The 24114-nt window shown below is 45.8% G+C and overlaps 1 protein-coding gene across 2 annotated transcripts in view; it reads right to left on the bottom strand.

The window, feature by feature from the left end:
- ASTN2 (astrotactin 2) overlaps positions 1–24114 on the bottom strand; it is an 817144-nt gene that overhangs the window by 29918 nt on the left and 763112 nt on the right. For both annotated transcript variants that reach the window (XM_037154714.2, XM_037154715.2), the window contains exon 20: positions 16514–16655. In XM_037154714.2, coding sequence (XP_037010609.2) covers positions 16514–16655 — 142 coding nt within the window. The remainder of the gene's footprint in view (positions 1–16513; positions 16656–24114) is intronic.

Below are 24114 nucleotides of genomic sequence, written 5' to 3'. Positions count from 1 at the left end.
AATCAGCTACTATGTCTGCTAAGTGTCAAGCAGACAGATGCTTCATGCCTGACCCCTGTTTTCCCAAGGAACTTGCAAGGGAGGTGCCTCTCCCTCCCCCAGCTGCAGGCTGCAGAATCAGGCTCAGAGCCTGGCAGGTACTCTGGAAGGATACCTGCTGAGGTGCAGCAGAGTACAAGATTTGAACCATGGTCCGCCTGCCTCCATGACCAGGGCTGCACACTCGCCACCATCCAGCCCCTCTTGCTCCAGCCAGCAGGTCTGATGGCCACTGTGAACTCTAGTGACCCCACATAGCCTTTGTCTAGTATCTCGGAGCCATGCCACCATCTGGCTCCCTTTGCTCCAGGAAGATAAGCCTCTCTGGTCGATTGGACACATTGGCCTTAGAAACCTTGAGTTACCAGAGTAAGGACAACGAGCTGGCTGGGCATGGTTGGGGCATCCAGCCCTGATAAGACCTCGCCACGGCTGGACAAGCTCTCAGTGACGTAAGACTTTGCGTAAGCAGGAGATTGGAAAAATACATTATTAAAATATTTATTTATATTCTTACAGGTATTGACATAAAACGTGGGGGGATGGAGAGGTTCCCAAGAGAGATAAGACCCAGTGGGACTTTCTGTGCCTGGCTTTTAAATATGTGGCTGTTATAGAAATTAAATAAATATTACTAATAAATATCAAAAACTGCAAGTGTCTGCTGGAAGCGGCTGTACTTTTAATAGCTAACATGCCAGACTAGGAATGATGGTGGAATTTAAAAACCAAAAAAGCAAGCAAACACATAAATAAGCAAATACAAAATCACTTTGCTCTTGGACTAGACTGATGCAAATTTAAGACAGTGATTGTGTCTTAGGAGGCAGAGGCAAGCAGAATGAGACGGGTAAGGGCTTCAAGTGCGTGTTTGGCTTGAACTTGCATCAGGAGAAAAGAAAGCTCTGAAGCACATGTGACAGAGTCCTGACATGTATTATAATCCTGCATGGTGGGCACATGGTGGCTCATTGTGCTGTCTCCATACTTTCTGCATTTTATTTTCCTTTTCATGATTAAAGCAAAACAAATGAACGCATCCCTGACGCCAATCAATTTACACTTCACAGAGCTTATTACGAAAATAACCTTGAAAGCAAGACAAAGCAGGGTTTATTGTGCATGTTTTACATTCAGAGAATTAGATGTTTGCAGGGAGGGTCGGGAGGGGTCTTGTTAATCAAGGACAGACACAGAGTGGCAGCGGAATAGAGCTGGCACTTCATCAACTGCTTGGTCGAGGCCTCCTTGGACGCATTCACCTTGACTTTGAAGACAAAACTGTCCCTCTGGCAGAAAAAATTTCTGTGGGGTTTGGACTGGGCCAAGGAGTGAGGCAGCACTGAGACCTTCCTGCTCCCCAGCTTCTCAATGAGACCACCTGCCTTCATGCCATCCCCTCTCCACCAATGAGCCTTGACATGGCTGGTTCAGTAAATGCTTCCTGAAGCCTGAATGTGAGGCTGGGACTGCTGGGCAGTTCCCTGCAGCGCCCTGCTTCGGATTCACACCAGCCCATTCTCTCTGTGACCCTCCTCGCCTAGTCCACTTTTGTGAGTTGTGGGGCTTTCCTCCTTCCTGAGACAGAACGTGGACTGTGAGGTGAGGCAGGACAGTACAGTGGTTAAGGATCCAGGGTGACGGCCCCTGCTCTGTGCTCCATCTCTGTGAGCCTCTATGTCCTCACCTGTGGAGTGAAGGCGGTAAGACTCGGAGGACAACACTTTTTGTTTGTTTCCCTCCCCCAGCCTTTCTTACTCCTTTTCCTGGAAGCATGGTTCCCATGGCCACTTAAGAACCATTTCTCCACTTCTCGCTGTCATTTGGGTAGCACTGTCAGTCTGTGCTCACCTCCCACCACAGAAGTGGTGACATCACAGGACCCAGGCAACCAGATTACTTTCCTGGGACTGACAGGGATATTAGGAAAAGGGTGTATGACTCTCTCTGAGATCACAGGTATGAAGGGCCATCCAAGCCTGTGGCTGCCAAGGTCCATACCCATCTCCCCCTCTAAGAAAAACTGACCCTAGGATACAGCTGACACAGAGCAAAGTTGAGCAGAGACACAGAGTTCTTAGCATATCATCTCAGCTCCTGGCTTCTGCTGGGGCTGAAATCAGCACACCTGTTGAATAAATGCCATTTTTTTTCCAGTAGCAACTGTGATTTGAGTTTCTGTCACTTATATCCAAGAGTCCAGACTCACACATCCTTCAGAAAATGCTTTGGAAAGTTGTTGTGAAGATTAAAAAAGTATTGCTTAACCCTACATTTCATGTTTCTAAGTGCTTAAGAACTGGTTGGGGGAGGTAATTATCATTCACAGGACTACAGTGGGCTCTTGTCCCAGAAGGTAACTGTTATCGTTAACAGAACTATAGTGGACTCTTGTCCCTTGCTTGGCTCTACAGCTCAATCTAGTGACCAGCCAACAAAACCTCTACCACTGCCTGATTATGCAACCCGGGCTCTCCCACCTGGCCCCTGTGGCTCCCTGTTCCTGGAAAACCATATCCCCTCCCCTCCCTATCTTTATCTTACCAATCCTGTTCATCCTCTAAACCTCCACTGAAACGTCTCCCTTTCGGGACAGCTTTCACTGGGCTGAGAGGCAGTCCCTCTTCTGAGCTCTCACATCCAGGGCCGCATTTTATCGTGAACTCCAGGGTGGCAGGGGCAATGTGCTGTTTACCTCTGGGTCCCTGCAAGGGACTGCAAAGCCATACTGAGAAAGGGGCAAACCCTCTAAAACAAAGAGAACGAATAAGCGCCAGTGCTTACAAGAGGATGCTACCTTGGAGCACTCCCTTAAGGAATAAGTATGCACTGGATAAGTAAAGAAAGGCCAGAGGAAGTCATTCTTGGCTTTCCAAAACACCCTGTTCTCCTACCTTTTTCCACAGCTAATCTGTACGATGTTGTAGAATCAGTTCACCAATTGTAACTGGCTTCTGGTGTTGTAGTCTGTGTACACAACTGCCCCTCCCAGTAAAACCGGAAGCTCTATAGGACAGACACCATGTCTTATACCTCCTATTCGCCCCTATTCTACGCTTTGCAGCAGGAAATACAGTGCAGAGCCTCCGAACATGGGCTCTGAGGTCAGAAAAGACCTGCCTTCAAATACTAGTTCTGCCGTTTACTCTCTCAGTGACTCTCCCCAAGTTATGAAATCTCTGTGAGCCTTTATTGCTTTTTCTCTACAGTGAGGGGTGAATACAAATTGTCTCATGAGATAAGAGCTATGATTAATCTGTTTATCCAATAAATATATAGCGAGTGCCTTCTGCATGTGTACAGTTGAATATAAAGGGATAAATAGAACAGATACCATCTTCACCCTCACAGACCATCAGGTCTACTTAAGCGCAGACTAAATAGGCCATTGCAAAGTTTAGTCGTTGTCATAATGGAAGGGGATGGGGACATAATTTAGACGATGGGCTCTGTGGGGGCTGATCTGAAAGCAGTATTCAGGCTGAGAACTGGAGGATGAAGAAATGACAAAGCGTGTGCCAAGGCCTTGTGATGGGTGAGAACACAAGACCAGGAGTGTGGTAGGCTCCTTACATGCTCATGCGACTTTTGCGGAGCCTGGGCCAGTTAATGGTCATGGACCTTGGGCTCTGGAGCCAGCCTGCCTGAATTTAAACCCTGGCTCTGCCGCTGACTGAGTGAATGACATTAGGCAACTTTCTCAACTTCTGTGGGCTTTGATTTTATCATCTGTAAAATGGGGACAATAAAACACTGTCGTCAATGGGCTATTGAAAGGAAGGAGGGATGGATGTGTGTAAAGCATTTAAAATAGGGCCTAGCATAACAAAAACTCTCTAAGTAACAGCCATTCCTATCATGATTCTTTTGTTTTTCCCCTCAGGTATTTACATGAATACTATTAGGAGGGAGAAGGCAAAAGTCTTGCCTGAAGAAGACATGGCTGGGCTAGGGACTGAAAAATAATAACGGAAAGTTATGGGAGGCTGTCTCATAAAATACCAGGCAACTCGGCTTGCCTCTCTGTAAATAGCACACTCCTGGGTCACATTTCATGGTGCCAGTGGCGCTCCCGAGATGCCTCCAGGGGACTCCCTTTGGCCTGCCAGTGGGTATCTGCACTTGGACATGGTTACTGAGATTCCTGGAAGAAAGTATAACTCCAAGACAGCGTATTATTTTAAAAATCCACAGGATTAAAGCAAAAACAAACAAATTAAAAAAAAACCCTCTAGGGATCACCTCTGATTTTTTCCTCTTTTAAAAAGATGCTTTTGTTGATTTAATATCCATCTCCAAGCCAGAAAAATTGCTGCTTATTTAGCCTGCAATTTCTGAGTGCCTTCCTTGCCTCTGCGTTCTCTCTCCCTGTTACAAGCCATAGATAGGATTAAGAACAATCTATTCATGGTCTGAAATGAATCCACACATTGAAGGAGCAATTTCTGGGGGCAGGCCTGTGATAAGGAGGAGAGGAGGAGGAGGAGGTCATGGGAGTCAGGCACGCGGCTCATCCCCCCACTAACCTCTCCGCAAGTGAGGCAGCTCCCCAGCCTTCCTCGCTGGTATGAATCTGTGAATGTTTCCCAGAAAGAAATAGTAACTTCTCCTTTTTCTGGCACGGATGCCTGATGAAACTCCCTGAAAACAGGGCCTCTCCCTCCCCTTCATGCTGGCCTCACACATGCTAATGCAAATGAGTCCTGACCCAGCCAGGGGTCTATGGGAAGGCTGCCAGGAGCTTTAGAACAAACACGAAAAGAATGTTATTTCATTTCTGGCATCCTGGGGAAAGAGGGACAAGAGAGGGAAGTTGGGCAGTAAGGGGGTGGAGGGAGAGGAGGAATATGAATGCTGACTGCGGTGGTAAGACTGGAGCAAATGGAAAGGATGGGAGGAAACTGACCGGAATAAAGGACCTACTAGGTGCCAGAAATTGACATATAGAATACTTTTTAAAAATTTCACATGCCTTAGAGTAGAATTTATTACTCTTACTTTTTGGGTGCAGGAAAAGGCTTGATCTCAAAAATTAGGTTGTTTGTTTCTCTCCCCCATCAAAGTTACCCAACTACTAAGTGGTAGTCAGGACCGGAAACCAGATTGGTTGTCCTTTGATAGATCCCAAAGGAAATGGTGAGCACGACCTCCTGTGACCACATCCTCTGCCTCTTTGGCCACTTCCTCCTCTATGCCCCCCTCTGCTGTTGTCCCAGTTGCAGATTCCTTACCTCTTACCAGGATTATTTTATCGGCCCCCTACGTCTCCTTACTCTAACCCGTGCGCCACAGAGATCATTCTAAAACCCAGACTATGCCCTGCTCACTGCTGCTCAAAATGAATTAATAGTTTGTTGGTCTGTATTATGGCGCCTTGCAAGTCCTGCTTCCCCATCCTCATATACTATATATTTCCTGGGCTTTCTGCTGTTCCCTTATGTGTCCTTTCAACTTCCCACCTCCTGGTCCTTATTTCAGCTGTTGCCTCTACCTGTGATGCAGCAACTTCCCTGAGCCTAAAAGGTCATTGTTATCCATTCTTCCAGACCCAGCCTTTGTACCTCCCCCAAGTTACGCTGGCTGTTAGAGATTAGAGCCCCCTCAGAACTCCCAAGCCTTCATTATGGGGCAAGTTACCCTCTACCCCAGGATAGTTAGCTGCTTACAAGTCTATCCCCAACACTGGGCACAGCTCCTCCAATCGGAGCCACATGATTTCAAATTTCAGCCACGCCACTCACTGCCTATGAGAGGAATGCATAAGAATACACGAGTGTGGACTCTAGAGTCAGGTATCTTGTGTTAGACTCCTGGTTCTGCCATTTACTGATCGGGTGACCTTGGGTAAGTCAGTTAGCTTTTCTGTCTCTGTTTCTTTATATACAAAAACAGGGATACTATAGTACAATATCTACCTTAGAGGGTACCATATTGTGAAGGTTCAACGTGTTAGTGGACATAAAAATTTTGACACATTACCTGGCAGGTAGTACAGCTTGATACATGGTCGATGGTAATTGTGAAAAGCAGGCAGGGGCGCGTCAGTGTTAGGTCCTCGGCCAAGAGCTACAGCCATTCTCATGAAGGACTGACCCCATCCGTTCAGCCTGCAGTACCTGTACTTATTACTGACCTTCGGTGTTTGCTGGATTGAGTACCTACAGAAACCAGGCCATGTGATAGGGATTCACGGATTTCTAAAACGTGGTTTTTAAAATCGGAACCACTCTGATGACTGACAATCTTAGTTCTCTATGATCACAAGAACTATATTAGAGATGGGTCCAAGGAAAGTATAAGAACAAAAGAAGGAGGGGCAGCAGCTCTTCTCATGTTAAATGTTTAAGGAAAACAATCCCGAATTTGCCACAACTCAGGTCCAAAGGGCTCCTGGGAGATGCTTGAAGAGAACAGAGAAGCAGGAGCAGTGGCACAGTGGGCATGAGTTCCCTTCATGGTCATCCCTGATGAAGACCTACTAAGGAAACACATGTACTTGATATGTTCTTGATATTGAGTACCTACTGTGTGCTGGACATGTTATGCTGGGAGCTCTGCCTGTGTTAACTACTCTCTCTGTATTTGTTTCACAACAAAACTCTAATAGAGGAAGTATCCATATCTTCCCCTAACAGATCTAAAAACAGAGACCCAGGGAAAATAAGTATCTTTTATAGCCAGAAACTGTCTGAAGTTTGAATTGATTCCAGGACAGTCTGACTAAAAACCCTAGATTTAGGCTCTCAGACACCCAAGATGAGGACACTTGTATGATTAGATCTAGGGTAAGAGAACTACAGGTTGGCTGGAGTGGAGCCAGGAACCTGGTTCAACCCAGATCTGACACCTGTTCCCTGAGTGCCTTGGGCAGGCCCTGTGCCCTCCCTGAGCTTCAGTTTCTATAAAGATAGAAGGTTTGGGTCGGTCATGCCTGAGGCCTCAAGCTCTACAGTGCTGTGATTCAAATGCCAAAGCAGAAGGGGGTCTTGGTACATGGGGGAGTCTGCCCTTGGGAGAAAGGAAAACAGAGCAGGAAAAAGTACAAGAAATATGGATTCTGTCTTGCCTCTGAGTTGCTACATATCAGTGATAGTGGTTCCCTGCAGTCTGCTAACACCTTCCCAGTGATGACTTCAAGTCATCAGTCTACTAACATCAGTCTACTAACAGCAACTGTCTCCTTCACAGATCAAAGTGGGAGTCAGGAGTGGGTAGGTGGCAGCCACTCAGTGTGCAGTGAGGGACCCGCCACTAAGACAGTGGATGCAGAGAAAAGTTAGAGAGAGCAACTGAACCTCAGAAAGTGAAAACTCTTTGCCCATGGCCCCTGGTGGATGGGCAGCAAAGCTGGGGACAGAGCCTAGTGTGGCTTGTGACTCCACTCGGGAACCCTCTACATGCTGAGCGGTTTCCCCTAACGAGGCAACCTAAGGTAGAAGGTGGGGGTCAAGGCCTGCTGGTAAGAGCCCTGGACTTGGGTGTCAGGACCCCAGTGTGCTAATCCTGGCTCTGTCCTGACTGTGAAGCCTCTGGGACTCTTGGAGCTTCAGCTTCCTCATCTATACACTGATGGAGTTGATCTAGATTATAGATTCTAAATTAATGACAGGCTAATTGTGAACTCCCAAATTGGCTTATGTGACCAATTTTACACTTGTTGCCTGAAAGTACTAATCAGGAGATTTCGCCTAAACACCTAGACTTATGGCTTGGAAAATTTTTCAACACTGGGTCTACATTCTCCCATATTAATGATTAGCTAGAGCTTAGTGTTCTTTGCTCCATTTCTAGTTTACCGCAGTTAGACCCCCCTCCTCCACGTCCCTCGGGAAGACTTTGCAGTAGACCTGGCTGGGTTAGCAGCCCTTCCTTGATGTTGCCCCAGCCCCTGAGTTTCCCATCAAAGCATGAAGTGAACCATCATACACCTGCCTGGTCTCTTTGGCCTCCCTGCCTGGGCTGTGAGCAGCATGGGGACAGAGACCTTGTCTGGCATCATTAGTTCCCTTTTTATTGAATTTATTGGGGTGGCATTGGTTAATAAAATTACACAGATTTCAGGTATCCAATTCTATTACATATCAAATCTATCTGTAATGTATCAGTATTGTGTGCTCACCACCCCAAGTCAAGTGTCCTTCCATCACCATTCATCCCCCTTTACTCATTAGTTCCAAATCCCAAGTACCTAGTGTGAGGCACATTGTAGATGCCCACCCAATTTGTCCTTTTCCTGAGCACTCTGCACTGAGTCAGTTAACTAAGAATAGAAAAAACTGTTTCTGATGTTTCCAGAACTGTGCTGAGCCCACGCTACTCCACTTTGGCCCAGCATATGCCCGACTCCCATGGGAAGGGTACCATTTATTGGCTCCTCAAATGTGTGAAGACCCAGCCCAGTGTTAGAGGTGCTACCATAAAACATAGATTTAATATAGGCTGCTCGTCCTCAAAAGCCTTTGCTGGCTCCTTATTGCCTGCATGCTCAAGTCCAGCTCCTCTACCCGGCACTCAAGGCTTAGCTCTCCAGAATGGCCTCAGCTCCCATCCCTCCACTCTGTACGAGTTCACATGAGCAGTCTGTGCCCTGTCCCTCCAGAACCCTGGCTGGCGTCCCATTCCTGGATGAAATCCTGACGCAGTCTGAGGAAAGGAACAGCCCGCCTGAGAGTCCCCAGCAGGTTTAGGAGCCTCACTGTCTGTCGGCTGAAAAACAGGGTTATTTTTCCTCTTCGAGTCTCTCTTGGCTTGGGACGCACAGCTGTGTTTGCTTCTGGCTTGAGGACAGCTCTTCCCCTCTCTAGGGCCCCAACTGTGCACTTTGGAGAGGTCAGTATGACCTGATGCTAGATGGAATTGAGTCTTAAGTGGCTAGGCTGCCCCCTCAGCCTCACCCCCTGACCAATAAGACAGGGCACCACAGCCAGGGAAAATGCACATTTCACCAGGGTTTGGGGACATCAGAGGCCCCTGCCAAGCTCCAGGACCCTTGGCCACACCCAACGGCTGTTCACCCCAGAGCCAGATTATATACCCAGACCTTTGTACTTAGGCTGGGGTGAAAGGGGGGAACAAGGGAAGTAAAAATGCACAGGAGGGTGGAAGAAGAAAGGTCCAGGGACCCAGCAAGACAGACACTGAGAAGTGATGAAGTGATAAGACAAGGAGACAGAGGCAGATGCAAAGAGAGCAGGTGGATCCAAGATAGATAGAATTCAGAGTGACACGGAGAGAGGAAGCATTCAAGTGCAAGACAAAAAACAAGGAAGTAAAGGGGGAGAAAGAGAGGGAAAAAAGAGGAAAGAGTCAAGACAGAAATAATAACAAAAAATAAACAAAAGGGGGAATAAAAGGAAGATGTTGAAAAATGGGAGTGGAAGAAGGAAGGAAGGAAGGAAGGAAGGAAGGAAGGAAGGAAGGAAGGAAGGAAGGAAGGAAGGAAGGAAGGAGGGAGGGAGGGAGGGAGGGAGGGAGGGAGGGAGGGAAGAAAGGAGAAATGACAGGGATAGAGCACTGAAGAGAAATGGGACTGAGGAGGTTTCACAGGGGCAAAGAAAAAGCCAGCGGGGAGCAGGGCAGGAATTGTCAGGCCCATGCTGGCTCCTTTCCCTGCTGTGTCCTGGATCAACCTTGGCCTCAGCCTCAGCTCACACGGACCCAGAGGCTGCAGCCCAGGATCCCTGGTCAGCACAGAAGGTTTCCTCTGAGCACATCTCCTTTCTCCTGGGAGCTGAAAGTCCCTTCCAAAGCTGGTCCAGTGACATCAGGGACTTGGCTCAGGAGGCTCACCAAGAGGACAGGGAGGGGTCACTGAAACTGCAGAGGGGATAAGTAGTGTGCTTTGAGCTAAATGAAGCTCTTCCACCCAAGGCAACCCCTTGTCTCTGTAATTGCCAGGGGCCTGAGTCCATCTTCTTTCTTCCATTATCTCTTGAGATGCACAGACTCTGAAATCATGAACCAGCCCTTTGGGATGGTCCCATTCCATCTCTCTTCCACAAATGGAGAACTGGAGGCCTCCTAAGGGGACACTCCTTGCCCAAGGCCACATAGCTGCTTTGGGCCAGAGGCAGCATAATCCGAAGGTCTCAGCCTCCCATCATCTGGGCAAGTATTTGCAAAACCCAGCCCTGGAGGGCTCCTGATGACTTTCATGCTGTTTCCAGTAAATTCTGTGCTGATTCTTGGCACAAAGAGAAGAAATGAAGAGGGTAGGGTAGGAATGTAAATAAAGGGAAACTTTGAGATTTCATCTAATATATAATTTTAAGAACCATGGTGGTGGCCCTGGCTGCTTCTGCACTGTGCTGCCCAGGCTGTGCCAGGGCGAGAGCGAGGTGTCCTGGGGGTAATGAGGAACCCAGCGATGCTCTATCCATGGCTCCAAGGCCCCCAGGCTTTTGGAATAGCAGCTTTGGGCCAGGAGCCTGGACTTCTTTGCAGAAACAGATGGCAGTTTGGGAAGCTACTCGGCAGATGAGAGCCAGGGATCCTGGGCACCTCAGAAACAGCACTGGGAGGATTCCCCTGGGAGGAGCAGGGGGGCTTGCACAGACTCAGGCTGTAACTGTGTGGCACTTGCCAGGACTGCAGGGCTGGATTTGCTGCCCCACTGTGACGCTGTGAGCACACCACTGTCAACAGCGGCAGCCCCACACCCGATTGTTTAGGTAAAGGGTGTAATCACGGAGAGTCTTGAGAGCAGTTCCTCCTCCTCCCACCATTTAGGAATGACTGACAACAAGTTAGACACTATCTTGGGCTCTTTGCACGTTTCAGAACTTTGAAGCCTCCCAGTCTTATAAAATAAGGCCAGGTATGATTCCATTTTACAGAGGAAAAAACTGAAACTCAGGTTAAGAAATTCATCCAAGGCCACACAGTGGGTGGATATTGGAGCTGAGGTCTGATTTCAAAGACCTAATTAAACAATATGTGATGTGTGGTGGAGAGTGGGGGAGGGGCATGTTGCTCTAAACATTTCTTGCCCTCCTGGCACGGGTCTCTGACAGACAGAGTGATCACCACAACCCTTCATGGGCTCATGACCTGATGAAGAAGTCAAAATCCACTCTCATGTACCCTCCGGTTTAATCTTTGCAACAACTTGCTGGAGTATAATTAATTATCTCCATTTTGAGGATGCGATTGATTAGTTTCATTTTACAGATGAGGAAGGTGAGGTGTGAAGTACCTTCCCGGCAGATCCGTAGGCTCCAGTCTGGGACTTCCTGTCCCTAAAGTTACCTTTTTTTCCCATTGCAAACAGGGTTGCCTACAGATAGAAGGCCCTCTTCCAGTCGTCATTCATCCCTTACCAGGCACTTCTAACAACTCCTCCCATGTGAGCGAACAGGACAGAGACGGCTTGTAGGGGGAGGGGAGAGGGAGGTGTTAGAGTCAGCTTGGGTATAAATCTCAGCTCTATCTCTTCTTGTCATGTAACTTTGGGCAAAATGTTTGCTCCGTTAAGCCCTAGTTTCTCATTTGTGAAATGGGAGATGATGATGATGATGAACATGAAGACGAAGATGATGTTGACGATACCACAACATCCATAGTTATGGTGAAGATTAAGTGAGGTAGCACATGTAACACACTCCACAAGTTTCCTGGCATGTAGTGAATGTTCAAGAAATTGATTATCACAACTGTTATTATCCAGGAAAGACTGGGGTACGGGGACTTGAAACTTTGCTGTGGAGTCTGCATCTCTACCTGTGTATGAAAGCTTCGAGCTCACAGTTTAACGTTTCTGTTGTACAGATGAAGACACCAAGGCCAGAGGATGGGGCAGAACTGGTGTCAGGTCTCACTGGGAGCAAGGGTAGGAATTGTTGCCTGACCCCTGATCCCAGGCTCTTTCTTCACAATGCTTTCCCATCTCCAGGGCACTTGGTATTCTGTTCACCCCATTCCTCCAACTCCATCCACTCCTGCTAAAAAGGTGCGTCGGCCTTGAACCTCTGGTCCCACCACTGGTATTGGCACAAGGCTGCAGTACCCAGGCTCCCTTGGCATTCCTCTCATAGATCTGAGGCCAGGGAGGTGAGGGCGGGCCTGGGGCAAGCCTCTGAATGTGTGGGAATGAGCCCCCCACCCCAGGAATCAGGCCTGGCTGCCACAGTGTGTTTGCTCAGGACCCTTTGGCAGTCATCCATGATTAGAGAAAGGCAAGGGAGCCAAGACAAGACAGAGGCTAATTACCTCGGGTAATAGGAAATTGGGGAGCGGCAACAAGGGTGTCTAGGCCTCTGGCCAGGCAAGGCAGGAACCACAAATGCCCATCCTGGCCAGGCTCATCTATGCCGAGGAGAGATTCCTTCTCAGGGTCACAGTCAGATGCCAACAGTCCAAGGTTGCAGGAGCTGCCACACTGTCAGACCTGCTGTGGACCCTCTCCCTCTGTTGCTCTTTGTTTGTTTTCATTCAAAAGCAAAAAAGTGAAACAAATAAGAAAATTCAATTTAAACAGGGCCAAAGTGCTCATGTTTCTGCTTTGTTACACCAGGGTGAGCTTAGGACAGAAAATCAGCCTTGACTTTCACTCTTCCAGTTGGTTTCAACCCTGTGGCACTCTGTAAAACTGCATGGATGGACAGGCTGCAAAAGCAATTTGCCTTTCTAGGTGGGGTGGAGAGAGGCAGGAGGGATGGAGAGGGGCCAGATTCAGAGAGAGAGCACAAGAGAACAAAACTCAGAGAAGAAACAGCCAAGAAACTGAGACACACAGAAACAGAAATTGAGGGACTAACAGAAGGCAAAGAAGGAATGACTGGGAGAAGAGCAGGCAGACAGAGACAGTGTGCTGGGCAGAAGACACACAGAGAGGGAATGAAAGGCAAGAAGACACAGGCAGAGGTGCAGAAAGTCACAGGAGGGCAAAACCAAAGTGAGAACATAGAAAAGCTGGGAAGGTTGGAGCCCTGGAGGAGGAGAAGAAAACAAACGAGAATAAATCTGATGGCAGAAGTATGCATTCTAAGAACTCTCAAGCTGGGATCTACCTCTCACACCTGCATTTTGGAGATGCTGAAATTGCAAAACAAGGAAAGGAACATTTAGTCCAAACCCTCAGAGGCAGAAGTGGTGGGAGTGGGATATGAACCCAGACTTCCTGCCTGAGAGACTGGTCCACCACAACTGTGCCCCCCAATACCTCCCATCACATTCCCTAGTGGCACAGATGAAGGGTTTTGGTGCCTACTTGTCCTTAATGAAATCTCAGGGGTCTGGACCCATGCTGTCTTTTCATCCTAGTTTCCCCCAAACGATCCTAGATGATCATTCTTTCCAGGGATAGTGGGACCTCAACCTGTCTCATAGGATAATGCTCCTTTAGGACTATCGTTGGAAGAAAGATAACCAGCAATTAAGTCAAGAAAAATGAACATAAAGAGGAAGAAAGTCACTACCTTCCCACAGGCCTCCTGTAGGCCAGGCAACCTAGTAAACCATCGGTGGAGTTTTTCATGTAATGCTCTTCCCTATAACCTTGTGAGATAAGAACGATCACCAGTCAGTCCTCTTTGAGCAGAAGAAGCAACTACTGCATAGAACAGTGGAAAATTACTTTCCCCAGGGCAGATTAGGGGAAGGGGAAGAATCAGGATTTGCCCCCAGCTCAGCTTGTCCTCGAAGCCTGTGCTCTTTCCTCACCCTCACCCTTTTGGCTCAAGAGGAATAAAACTAATTTTGGTAAGGAACAAGCAAGCAAAACATGAGAAACCCCAAGAATGGACAATGAAACTATTTTAGACTCGAGACCAAGCTGGTCAGACTTCAGGGGAGGACAGCCGCCAGTGGGATAAGAGATGGGTCCAAACAATACCTTGGCTCCTTGTCAGAGTGGCCCAGGTCCCAGGGCCATTAATCCAATCAATTTCAGAAAGAAGGAAGTATTCCGAGTCAGGCATGACACGCACATCACAAGCACATTGCCAGGGCAGAAAAAGAAAGGATGATCCTACTTCAAGAAGTGGGAAGAGGGTAGGGGGTGCCAGTCAGTGGAAAAAGAAGAAGAGAGGAAAGAATGTTCCTCATTTTTAAAGGATGGCAGGTGATTTGTCAGTTCTCAGTGTTAATTGCCTTTGGGGTGCCATAAAACATTTCACTGCTTTCTACATAACGTGCCTGTAGGATTCCAGGCTACCTAAAGCCAAGTCCCCACAATGTCACCCAGAGACAGGGCTTCCACTTGTGTCTCAGTTCCAGGAACCACATGCCAGGGCTCTGTCCCTCTCTGCTAAATACTGTCTCTCCCAGCAATTGGAGAATGGAGGGGGAGGGAGTTGAAATGAATTATTACCACAACAAGCAGCAGTAGTAATAATAGCTAATACATATGCTCCTACTGGGAGCTCATCACCAAGCAGAAAGCTTTCGTGCATTATCTCATCAAAAGCCCTTGTGGTCCAAGTGAGCTGGCCGTAGTGTTATCTACCTGCTCACAGAGGAGCAAATGGAGGCTCATAAAGTTGAGAAGCTGACTCAACATTACACAGCTGATAGAATGCAGGGCAGAGACTTGAACCCAGATCTATCTGCCTCCAGTCCATGCCTTTAATAAGGAACAGGGAGACCAGAGGCTCACCATCAGGAAATCTTTCAAAACTGCTACTTTCTATATATAATCCTAGTTTTTATAGTTGGAGAGGAGTTTATAGGTCTTAATCTAGTCCCATACTTGTTCTTGTTTTTCATAGGTGCAGTGATCCAAAGGCCCCATCGGATGGTGTCAGCATTTACTCTATAAGAAGTTATAGAGTCCCACACACTCTCAAGATCTGGATCCTGACTCAGCACTGAAGCAAATGTCACCTCCTCTGTGAAGTCTACCCAGATGTCCCACTGAAGTAGGTCTGAGAGCCTACTGCACCTTGGGGATTCTGTGCCTGTCTCTAATTGATTTTTGTCCTTCTGCATAAAATAAAACTTGGGCCCCCACATCTCTGAGACAGTCAGTGGCAGAATCAGAGTTAGAAGCCCAGTGTTCATCTCACAGTGATATTCCTGAGTTTGGCACATGATGTGTTGGGTGTCACCAATGAGCCTGAATCTGTCAAGTGTTCAAAAGAGCATCATGGTCTTTAGAAAAGTCATGGTCTTCCAGAAGAAGTGAAGAGAGAATGTTTTGGAGGTAAGGGGGATTCACAGGGGGTGGAGGGACTAATACTTATTGGGCACATCCTCAGATACTGTGCTAGGATGTTCCTTGTTTGTTTTCATGCAACACTGCAACCTCAGATTTATTATTTCTTTTTAACTGAAGTTCATAGGGCTATAGCAACTTATCTAAAGGTCATTTATCTAAAAATGTCAAAGCCAGATTCAAATACACAATCTGTGGTGTTTCTTACCATAATTAGGTTACAAGTTGTCTGAGTCTAGAACCTTTGTCTTAATCACATTCACATTGGCATTTCTTGGCACAGTACCGAGACACTGGAAATCCTCAAAATATGTCTGCTGAATAAGTAAATGAGCAGTGGGTGAGTCAATAAAAATGTAAATGAATGAAGGAGTTGATGAACAAATAAGTGAGAGAATGATGGTGTATAAAATGTATGAGTAGATGGATGGGATGGACGGAAGGATAAAAGGAAGAATGGGGTAGATGGTGGGATGAATGACTGGGTAGATGGATACATGAATGAATTATTTAGTGAGTGAATAAAAGAAAAAAATGAGTTGAATGATTGTAAAAATTGTGACAATGCTCACCTTGTTAACAATGCACCTTTCTAGGTTGTCAGGAGAGGTGCCTATAGTTTCATCATTAGGGTATGTGAAGAAAACTGGTTTCTTAAACTGGTTTCTAGAACTTTGTATTATAGCTTGTGATGGCTGCAGCCACATGTGGTAACATTCATTGAGATGGGAAACAAAAAAGTAAGTGCCTTTTCCCCCTGAGATGAGCAGATGAGCCTCAGAATGACATCCTCTTTCATCTCTAGAAGTTTGGATGCAAAGACTCTAATGTTCTCTACAAAGGAGTGATAATGCTGCTATTTCTGAGGGTCTGGCTGGACCTGTTGCTAAAAATATATCTGTATGTATATGTGTGTGTGTCTGTGTGTATATGAATGTATATATGTATATATATCATGTGTATATACTTTAGATATGCTAATACAATATTTTTCAGAGGCGATACCATAGAACTGAATAAAAAAACCACAAGGCAGGCACATGATCACAGACTTCCTTGCTAACTTGCCATTCCCCACCTTTGGGAAACAGATTCTTCATCAGTAGGAGGAATGATTTTTAGTTTCTGGCCTCCATGAGCCCTTCAGCACTCACCATGTATGATTCTGTGACTCATTATGGCCACACTTCTCCAGTGGACATTTTTAAAGCTTAGCATCTTAAGGTGCACACATAGGCTGGCCTATAAGACATTTGATTGACCTGGACAAACCATTCATGCCTTGCCTCCCAGACCTAAAACCATACACCCAGCATGTCTTACTTGTAGAGGCCATCGGGTTCCAGACACTTGAAGATGACAGAGTAGATACTGACTTCAGGGACCTCTCCATGGCTTCGACCAGCTGCCACACAAGATGTGCCCAGGCCAGAGAGTAAGTCATCAGCAAAACTCAGGAACTCTCCTGGAGGGAAACAGAGAAAGATAAACTCCCCAGCTCAGGCCTTGGTGAGCGGACATTCTTGCCATTTTCCAGTCCCATCAAATGTCTGCATACCATTATTAGAAAAACTAGTACACAGAATAAGCACAAGATATGAAAATGACACAGATTAGTACATAGCCCTGTGACTCTCTGTTCAAATTTATGCCTGAACTTTCTCAACTGTAAAGTGAGGATACTGACACCTACATTTATAATATTTTATCAAGGCTCAGTTGAGGTAAATTATTGGGTAATCGAAATGCATGAAAAGGCTAAAGTGAAAAATTGCTTTCTGTAAGTCCCTTCCTTTTTGGAATTGCATTTCTTGTATAATGAAGGAGTTGGACTAGGAATGTAAGATAGGTTTCATGTCACACGGTCGCTCTAATGCATAGGCCCTAAATTTATGGAGTATTGTGCTGTGGTGGACAGAGACCTGGTCCTGCTAAGGAGGCAAGAATTCCATGACTGATTAGCAAGGAAGGGGCATGGGGCAGAAAGGGACTGTAGCAGAACAAGCGTCCTGGACGCCGTGATTTTTAAGTCACCCAGTCTTCAGATTTTAGAAAACAGCTGAAGTTTACTAGAAATAGAAGTAATGCAGAATATCTGGTAAAGACCAGAAAGAATGGCTGAATATTTGGGATCCTGAGATCTCATCGTAGCTCTGTTAAGAATTCACTATATAGCTTTCAGGTAACTAAATTCCCATCTCTGACCCACAGTGTTTTCCTCTGTAAAGTGGAGGTGCTAGAGGAACCATTAAGATTTTTGAAAAAGAAAATAAAAATGTAGATGTGTGTGAAGGTTAAGTTATGAGGAAAAGCAAACTAGCAAGAAGTTAGAAATTAAATGTCCAACAATATAGAAACAGCAATATCAATTATAGTTCAGTGATGTAATGGAGTATTTTGTAGCCCCTAAAAGTAATATTGTGGAATAATATGAGTTATATGAAAAGATATTCATGATATATTAAGTTTACAAACAGGTTACACTAATACAGAATAATCTAATTTGGGGTGGAAATTTTACGAATGTGTCCATTTAGAAAGAGAAGGAAAAATATAGCAAGTGCATAATAGTAGCTTCGTCTGGAAAGTGAGATAATGGGTACTTTTTCTCTTTTATTTTTGCTTATCTCTATTTTTTTAATTATCTACAAAGAACATGTGTTGCTTTTGTAACAAGGGAAAAAATCAATGAAATTTACTTAAAAATAGATAAATGAGTCAGACTGAATGGCCTCTGCGTTTGCTTCCAGTTCTAAAATTGGATGATTTTGAAGCCAAGCAGGCATGTGCGGTATTTTCTACCACACAGCACAAAACGACAGGAGGCCTCCCAGCAGCTGAGTCCTTGTTCTGCTTCCCACCTGATATAGAGGGCTTCCCGCTCTCTATTTGCTTTTATTCTCAGTAACAAACAAGAGAAGGACGTCTATTCAACTCTGTCTTCTCTACATGGGCTTAAGAGCAACCCGATTTAATGGAACCATCATGGGACGGTGTCTGAGAAGACTGAGACCCAGAGAAGCCACGTGGCACTTCTCTCCCAAGGAAGAGGGTGGGCAGAATATGTAGATTGCTTCCTGTGAGTCTTTCAAAGACAACCTCACTCTCCACTCACAAGTGCATGAATCATGTAACACCTGTCTGACTGAAGTGTCTGGACAGGCCTGGGATTCAGGTGAGCAACAGTTCTGTAAAATATTGGTCCCTGTGGTCCAATATGACAGATCTGATGGGTAGGGTTTTTTGTTTTCCACTTCTTAAAAAGACAACGTGCAGTGCATGGCCTTGATATGTAGATGCTAGAGCGAGTGTCTGGATCAGACTGTCACTGACATGCAAGTTCAGCTGCTGTTGCCAGGCAGACTTGGGACTGAATTCTATTTCCACTATTTATTGCAAATCCCTTAACCTCTTAAAGTCTCAGTTTTCCTTTCTGTAACAAGGGACCAATAACTCCTTTATGACTTTGGAGTCTAGAAAGAAAAGCTGAGTCTAGGAAGAAAATCTTTGTCCAAAACCAGAGGTCTTGCTAGAAAATAAAGAGGTAAATGAAACTTTTTTCATCACATATTCTGGCAACCCTATTTCTTCTCTAGGCCTCTCAAGTCAGCTTCTTTCATAGTAAAATCATAAACCAACAATGTGTCTCTTCCAACAGGCACCAAAGCAATGCAGGGGGTGAAACAATTGGGGGTGGATGATGCAGGACATGGAATTATTCACTGAGTGGATTGAGAGCTTTTTACTCTTGGTTTCTTAGGATCCCACATCTGGCTGCTTACTTTTGTTTTCTTTGAGCTTGGATCCATGTCCGTCTACTTCTCAGTTTGTGCCCAGAGGGCCACTGAAAAACCTAGCCCCTTAGGAGGGAACTTAGTAAACTGTGGCCTATATTAATTGCCTTCAAGCCAAAAGATGGCTGATGTTCATTTTCAAATGGGCATAGCTTTCCAGATATTTCCATGCATTTCAGAGTAGTTTTGACCATGGACAAATGACCCATAAATATTGGCACACAGATGTCGGGTTTGCAGGATCAGTTCTGGTGAAGAAACTGGTTAATATGCAGTACATAACCAGTCATGCCAAGGACATATTTAGGTTTTGGTTCTACTTGGAATCATCTGTATGTAAAGACTTTGGAATGAAAAGAAATAAAAAGAAGAAAACTGGTATTTAGTAGCAACCTTTCTTTTTTCCATTTAGTCCTCACAGTATGTGATCCTAATGAGTTAAATTTGAGTATCTCCACTGTAAAGCTGAGGTCACACTTACAAATTTAGGAAGGGACAGAGCTGAGACTTGAACTTTTATCATCCTAACAACAAAGCCAACTGTTTTCTTTTATACTATGCTGCCTCCTAGAGAAAGTTTAACTAGGGGCAGTGTTAGAAAGCAAGCTTTCTCAGTTCTGTTCAATTTGCCATTGAATTCATGCCACTGTCTTAGCTCTATGGGCTTGAGGAATGAAACAATAAAAGAAATGGTCCCTGACCTTCTACAGCTTGTAATCTGACAACAGGAAGGGTTGTTAAATACAAGAACTGACCCATAAAGTAAATTGTAATATTGCTTTTCTTGGCACTCTGTTCCAGAAGGCTTAACTGCAACTTAGATGGAAGCAGGTGACTGAGGCAACTCCTCACTGTCCTTGCTCACTTAGAGCAGGGGGGAGTAAGAAAGGCCTGGGGCTTCTCTCTGCACAAATGCAGTTCAGCACAATTCAACATATGTATTATGGTTCCACAATACAACGTACTCTGCATCTGGCAGCGGTACCATTGAATGAACAGTAATACAGTGCAGTGGTTAATAGGCTGGGCTCTGAATTTACACTGCCTAAGATGGACTCTTGGTCCACCCCCACTTATAGCTTGCCTTGTCTTCTCTTGTTTCTATTTTCTCATATGTAAAATGGGTATAATAATAGGGTATTGTTAGAAAACCAATTAGCACAATGTCTGGCATATTGCAAGAGTGCAGAAACTATCTCAGCTGTCATTATTGTTTTTGTTACTACTGTTGTCATAACCCAAGAGAGAGATAAGGACCCCTGGACATTTTTTTATCCAACCTGCTCCTTTTCCAGGTGACGAAATTAAAGCCCAGAGAAGGAAAGTGGCATGCCCATGGCTATCCACAAAATGGGAGGTGGGTTTGGAACAAACCTTGATCTCTTAATTCCTACATCCTATTGAATAATTGGTAGCAGCCAACGTATGTGGTAACATTGCCAAGAACTGAAGGGCCTCCAAAGCTGCCCCAGGAGCCCTCGCTCCTCAGTTCCTGGCCGACTTTATTCAGCATGAGCATGAGCTACATGTGCTGGGCATTCGCTGTGTGCCGGGCAGTGTGCTAGGCACACAGTTCCACCCTGCTGTCTTCTTAAACTTGGAACCTGTGCGAACAATAAAAAGCCCAGGAGAGACAAACGACAGAAGGTGTTCAGCTGGTTTGCAGTGTGTAATACAGTCTAGCACTGGTGTGCAAATCAGAATATCTCAAACTCTGGGGGCGAGAAGGAAAGGCAAATGTGGGGGCAGTGGCTAAGTCTGTCTCCTCTATACCCACACTGACGTTCAGCTGGATGAACTCCAGTTTAATCTGTTTTATATCCTGATGGCCCATGTTTTATTTAGGTTGGGAAAAAATCACTTAAAACATAAAGAGCTTGGCTTAAAAGTTTTACTGCTTCAAATGTTTGAATCCTAAAGTCCTGCCATATTCCCTGATAGAAATACAGAAGTTCAGGAATGTTGTACCCCCAGTGGGCTTTGCAGTCACTTGGGGCAGAGTCCATAATAACCATCTCCTTTGCCTCTGAGCTCCAGGTGCCTTCCACCAGGACACTTGGCCTGGCTACCTCTGTCCCCTCCTCCATGGTACATTGTTATGGCAGAACCCTCCAAGACCCAGGCTGCCGCCGCCGCCTCACCCATGCCTGTCCAAGACTCTAACATTCTTTTTCTGTTTTTCTTTCCTTGAAAACAGATAGGGAGTTGGGAGTCGCTGTACAGGAATGTGCCTGTTCCCCATTATGGCTCTTCTGGGGCTGTAACCCGAGTGGGCTTGGGCCAGACCCCCACACATTTCTTTATCCACTCAGACTCGAGCCTTGCTCTCATTATGATCCACAGAAAGGGTCAATCGAGATTCTGCTGAGGCTTCAGAACCAACCCAAGAAAGCGCAGCACAATTTTTCCACCGGCCCCGCCCCCTGCCTCCATGCTCTGTCCCACTCCTTTCATCACTCCCTCAACCCTCTTCCTCCTCAGTTTTCCCTCTCGCTCTTTCCCCCCTCACCCTCTCCCTCTGATTGAGGTCACAGTCAAAGCTGGCCACAAGAGCAAATTGAAACCAGGTTGGGAGAAAAGCAGCAAAGAAATTCCAAAATGGAAGGGGCGGGAGAAGTGAGTTATTTAGCCCAGGTGGGGAGCAAGGTCCCCCCACTCAGGACTCCACACTCTTTTCAGGAAACGCCAAGGGGATTTAGAGGCCGCCCTGGGCTGGCCTCTCCCTAGCCTGCAGCTGCTCCTTGCTGGGTGCACAGGGAGAAGCAGGGTGCTGCTATATTTTCCCCCAGCTTTTTTTCACTTGGACAAATGTAGACATGCATGCTAAGACCTTGTCAGTGACAGAATGCTTCTTGGGGGGGCCTTACACTTGAGGCCCTATCAGCTGTAGTAGATTCTTTTCTTCCAAAACATGATGCTGTATTAATTTGAAAAAACCAGTGTGTGATGGTACTTCTTTCATCCTGATGGCCTGATGGCCATGCCAGGTAGGCAAAGGGAGTGGGTTTGAAGGCCAGGAGAGACCTGGTTTGAAGGCAGGCTCCACCACGTATGAACTATATGATCTAGGGGTGAATAATTAAACTCTCAGGGACTGTGTCTTCATCTGTAAAGTAGGCAGTCACTGGAGAATTGAGCCAGGACTAAATAATACATGCGGCATCTGTGTTACATGGATGGTTTACCATGTCAGTGCCCCCACATGCTGCCACTTTTCACATCCACTGTGATTACCACTTTATCACATCCCACCAATTTGTCTCATAACTTTTTACTGGTCAAACGCAGCTGCTTTGGGATACATTGAATGGTACCTAACTCTCTAAAACTTCCCCTTTTTTTCCCAAAAGAAAGTAAGTTTTAAAAGGAGGGGAAAAGAAAAGAAGGGAGGGAGGAAGGAGGAAAACAAGGGAAACTTTATTTAGTTCTTATGAGATAGCATCAAAAGTGTCAGGCATTTTTACTTACATCATCTTGGTTAAACGTTCAAAACAACCCCACTGATTAATAACATTCAATACAACCTAATGAGTTAAGTTAATTGAGCTTTTACACATGAGGAAATAGGTTCAAGGTAGGTTAAGCAAATTGCCTAACAAAAGCCTCCTAGAAATAAATGATAGAGTAAAGGCTAGAACCAGAATATCTGAGAGATAAAGTCCGTGATTTCACTAATGCACACTGGCCTGCAGACAGCGAAGTGCTTTGGGCAGGAGTTGTGTTTGGGGCACCTCCGTGGCACCAGTACCCAGCATGAGGCTGGCCATGCAGATATTTGTGGAATTCTGGAAAATGAACTTCACTGGTTGAGGTCTCATGCCCCCCACCCCCATCTCCCCAACATCAGCACCTAACGTTAATATGCGTTTAGGAAAGGCAGGCTGCCTCTGGTGTGACCTCTTTCAAAAGTGGATGGGATTCACATGGTACAGAAGAGAAGGGACTGTCAGAATAAGAAATCCTCCCAAAAGGGCAATGGTGGTCTAGCAATTGTCTGCTGAGAGCTCCTATGTGGCAGGCATTGTGCTAAGGGACTTGTGGCTCATTGTTGCACCAATCCTTAAGTAGACATCTGTTGGTTTGACCTTCCCTAAAAACCCGTGTCTCCTTTTACTAATCTAATAGCACCCTAGTTTTCCTGGGGAGACATCTCTCCCCCAATTTCAGTCAATATGACTTATGTGTCACTAAAGCCTCCTCCCTCCTCTAGAGATGGACATGTAATCAGTGGCCTGATATTCCACATCTGAGGACAAAGAAATAAACAAGTGACCAAGGCCTGATCAATCAGACTAACTCTTGGGTCAAAGACCAGGTCCTGATGACATCACTTGAAGGCTTGGATCTGTGTGTCTGAAGCCAAATATACCCATGGATATTTCAAATATTGTGTTAATATTTTCCCTTTTCTGCCAAAGCTAGTTTCCATTTGTTTTCTATTCCTTGCAAACAAGAATCCTACCAGATATAAATTCTATGAGGTCAATTTTATGATTACCACTTTATACTTGAAAAAAAAAACATGTTCACAGGTCTTAAGCAAGTTGCCCAAGGTCACACTCCATCTAAATAACAAGGCCGACTTCAAATTCAGAGCTGTCAGACTCCAGAACCCGAGCCTTTCCCATCATAAAACACTACCCAGGGCAAGGGACACAAAGAGTCCATTATTGAGCAGAAATCACTGAGTATTTCCAATGCCCGGCTTTCTGTGGCCCCAACTTCTGACCTCATCGCTCGTGTTCCCTTCTCTGCTCGCTCACAGCAGCCATGCTGGCACCCTTCCCTCACCTCCAGCAGGCCAAGCACGTTCCTGCCCCAGGTCTCTATGCCTGGGGAGCCCCCCCCCCCAGGCCTCTGCATAGCTCACCGCCTCTCCTCACCTAGACCACTGCTTAAATGTCACTTCCTTAATCTCATCTAATCACACTGTGTCCTTTTTCCCTACTTCATTTCTTTTCATTAAACTTATCTTGTTCTCTCATATAGTGATGCATTAAAATACCATCTGTATGTCCCACTGTAAGCCCTGTGAGAAAGGGACTTTGTTCCCTCACCATGGTGCCTGTACACAGAAGGTTCTCCATAAATATTTTTCCAGGGAGTATATGTATTTATACATATATGTAT

The sequence above is a fragment of the Artibeus jamaicensis genome, unplaced genomic scaffold, assembly GCF_021234435.1.
Source record: "Artibeus jamaicensis isolate MK-2021 breed Jamaican fruit bat unplaced genomic scaffold, CSHL_Jam_final scaffold_1964, whole genome shotgun sequence".
NCBI lineage: Eukaryota > Metazoa > Chordata > Mammalia > Chiroptera > Phyllostomidae > Artibeus > Artibeus jamaicensis.
This window is presented reverse-complemented; position numbering and strand designations above follow the sequence as displayed.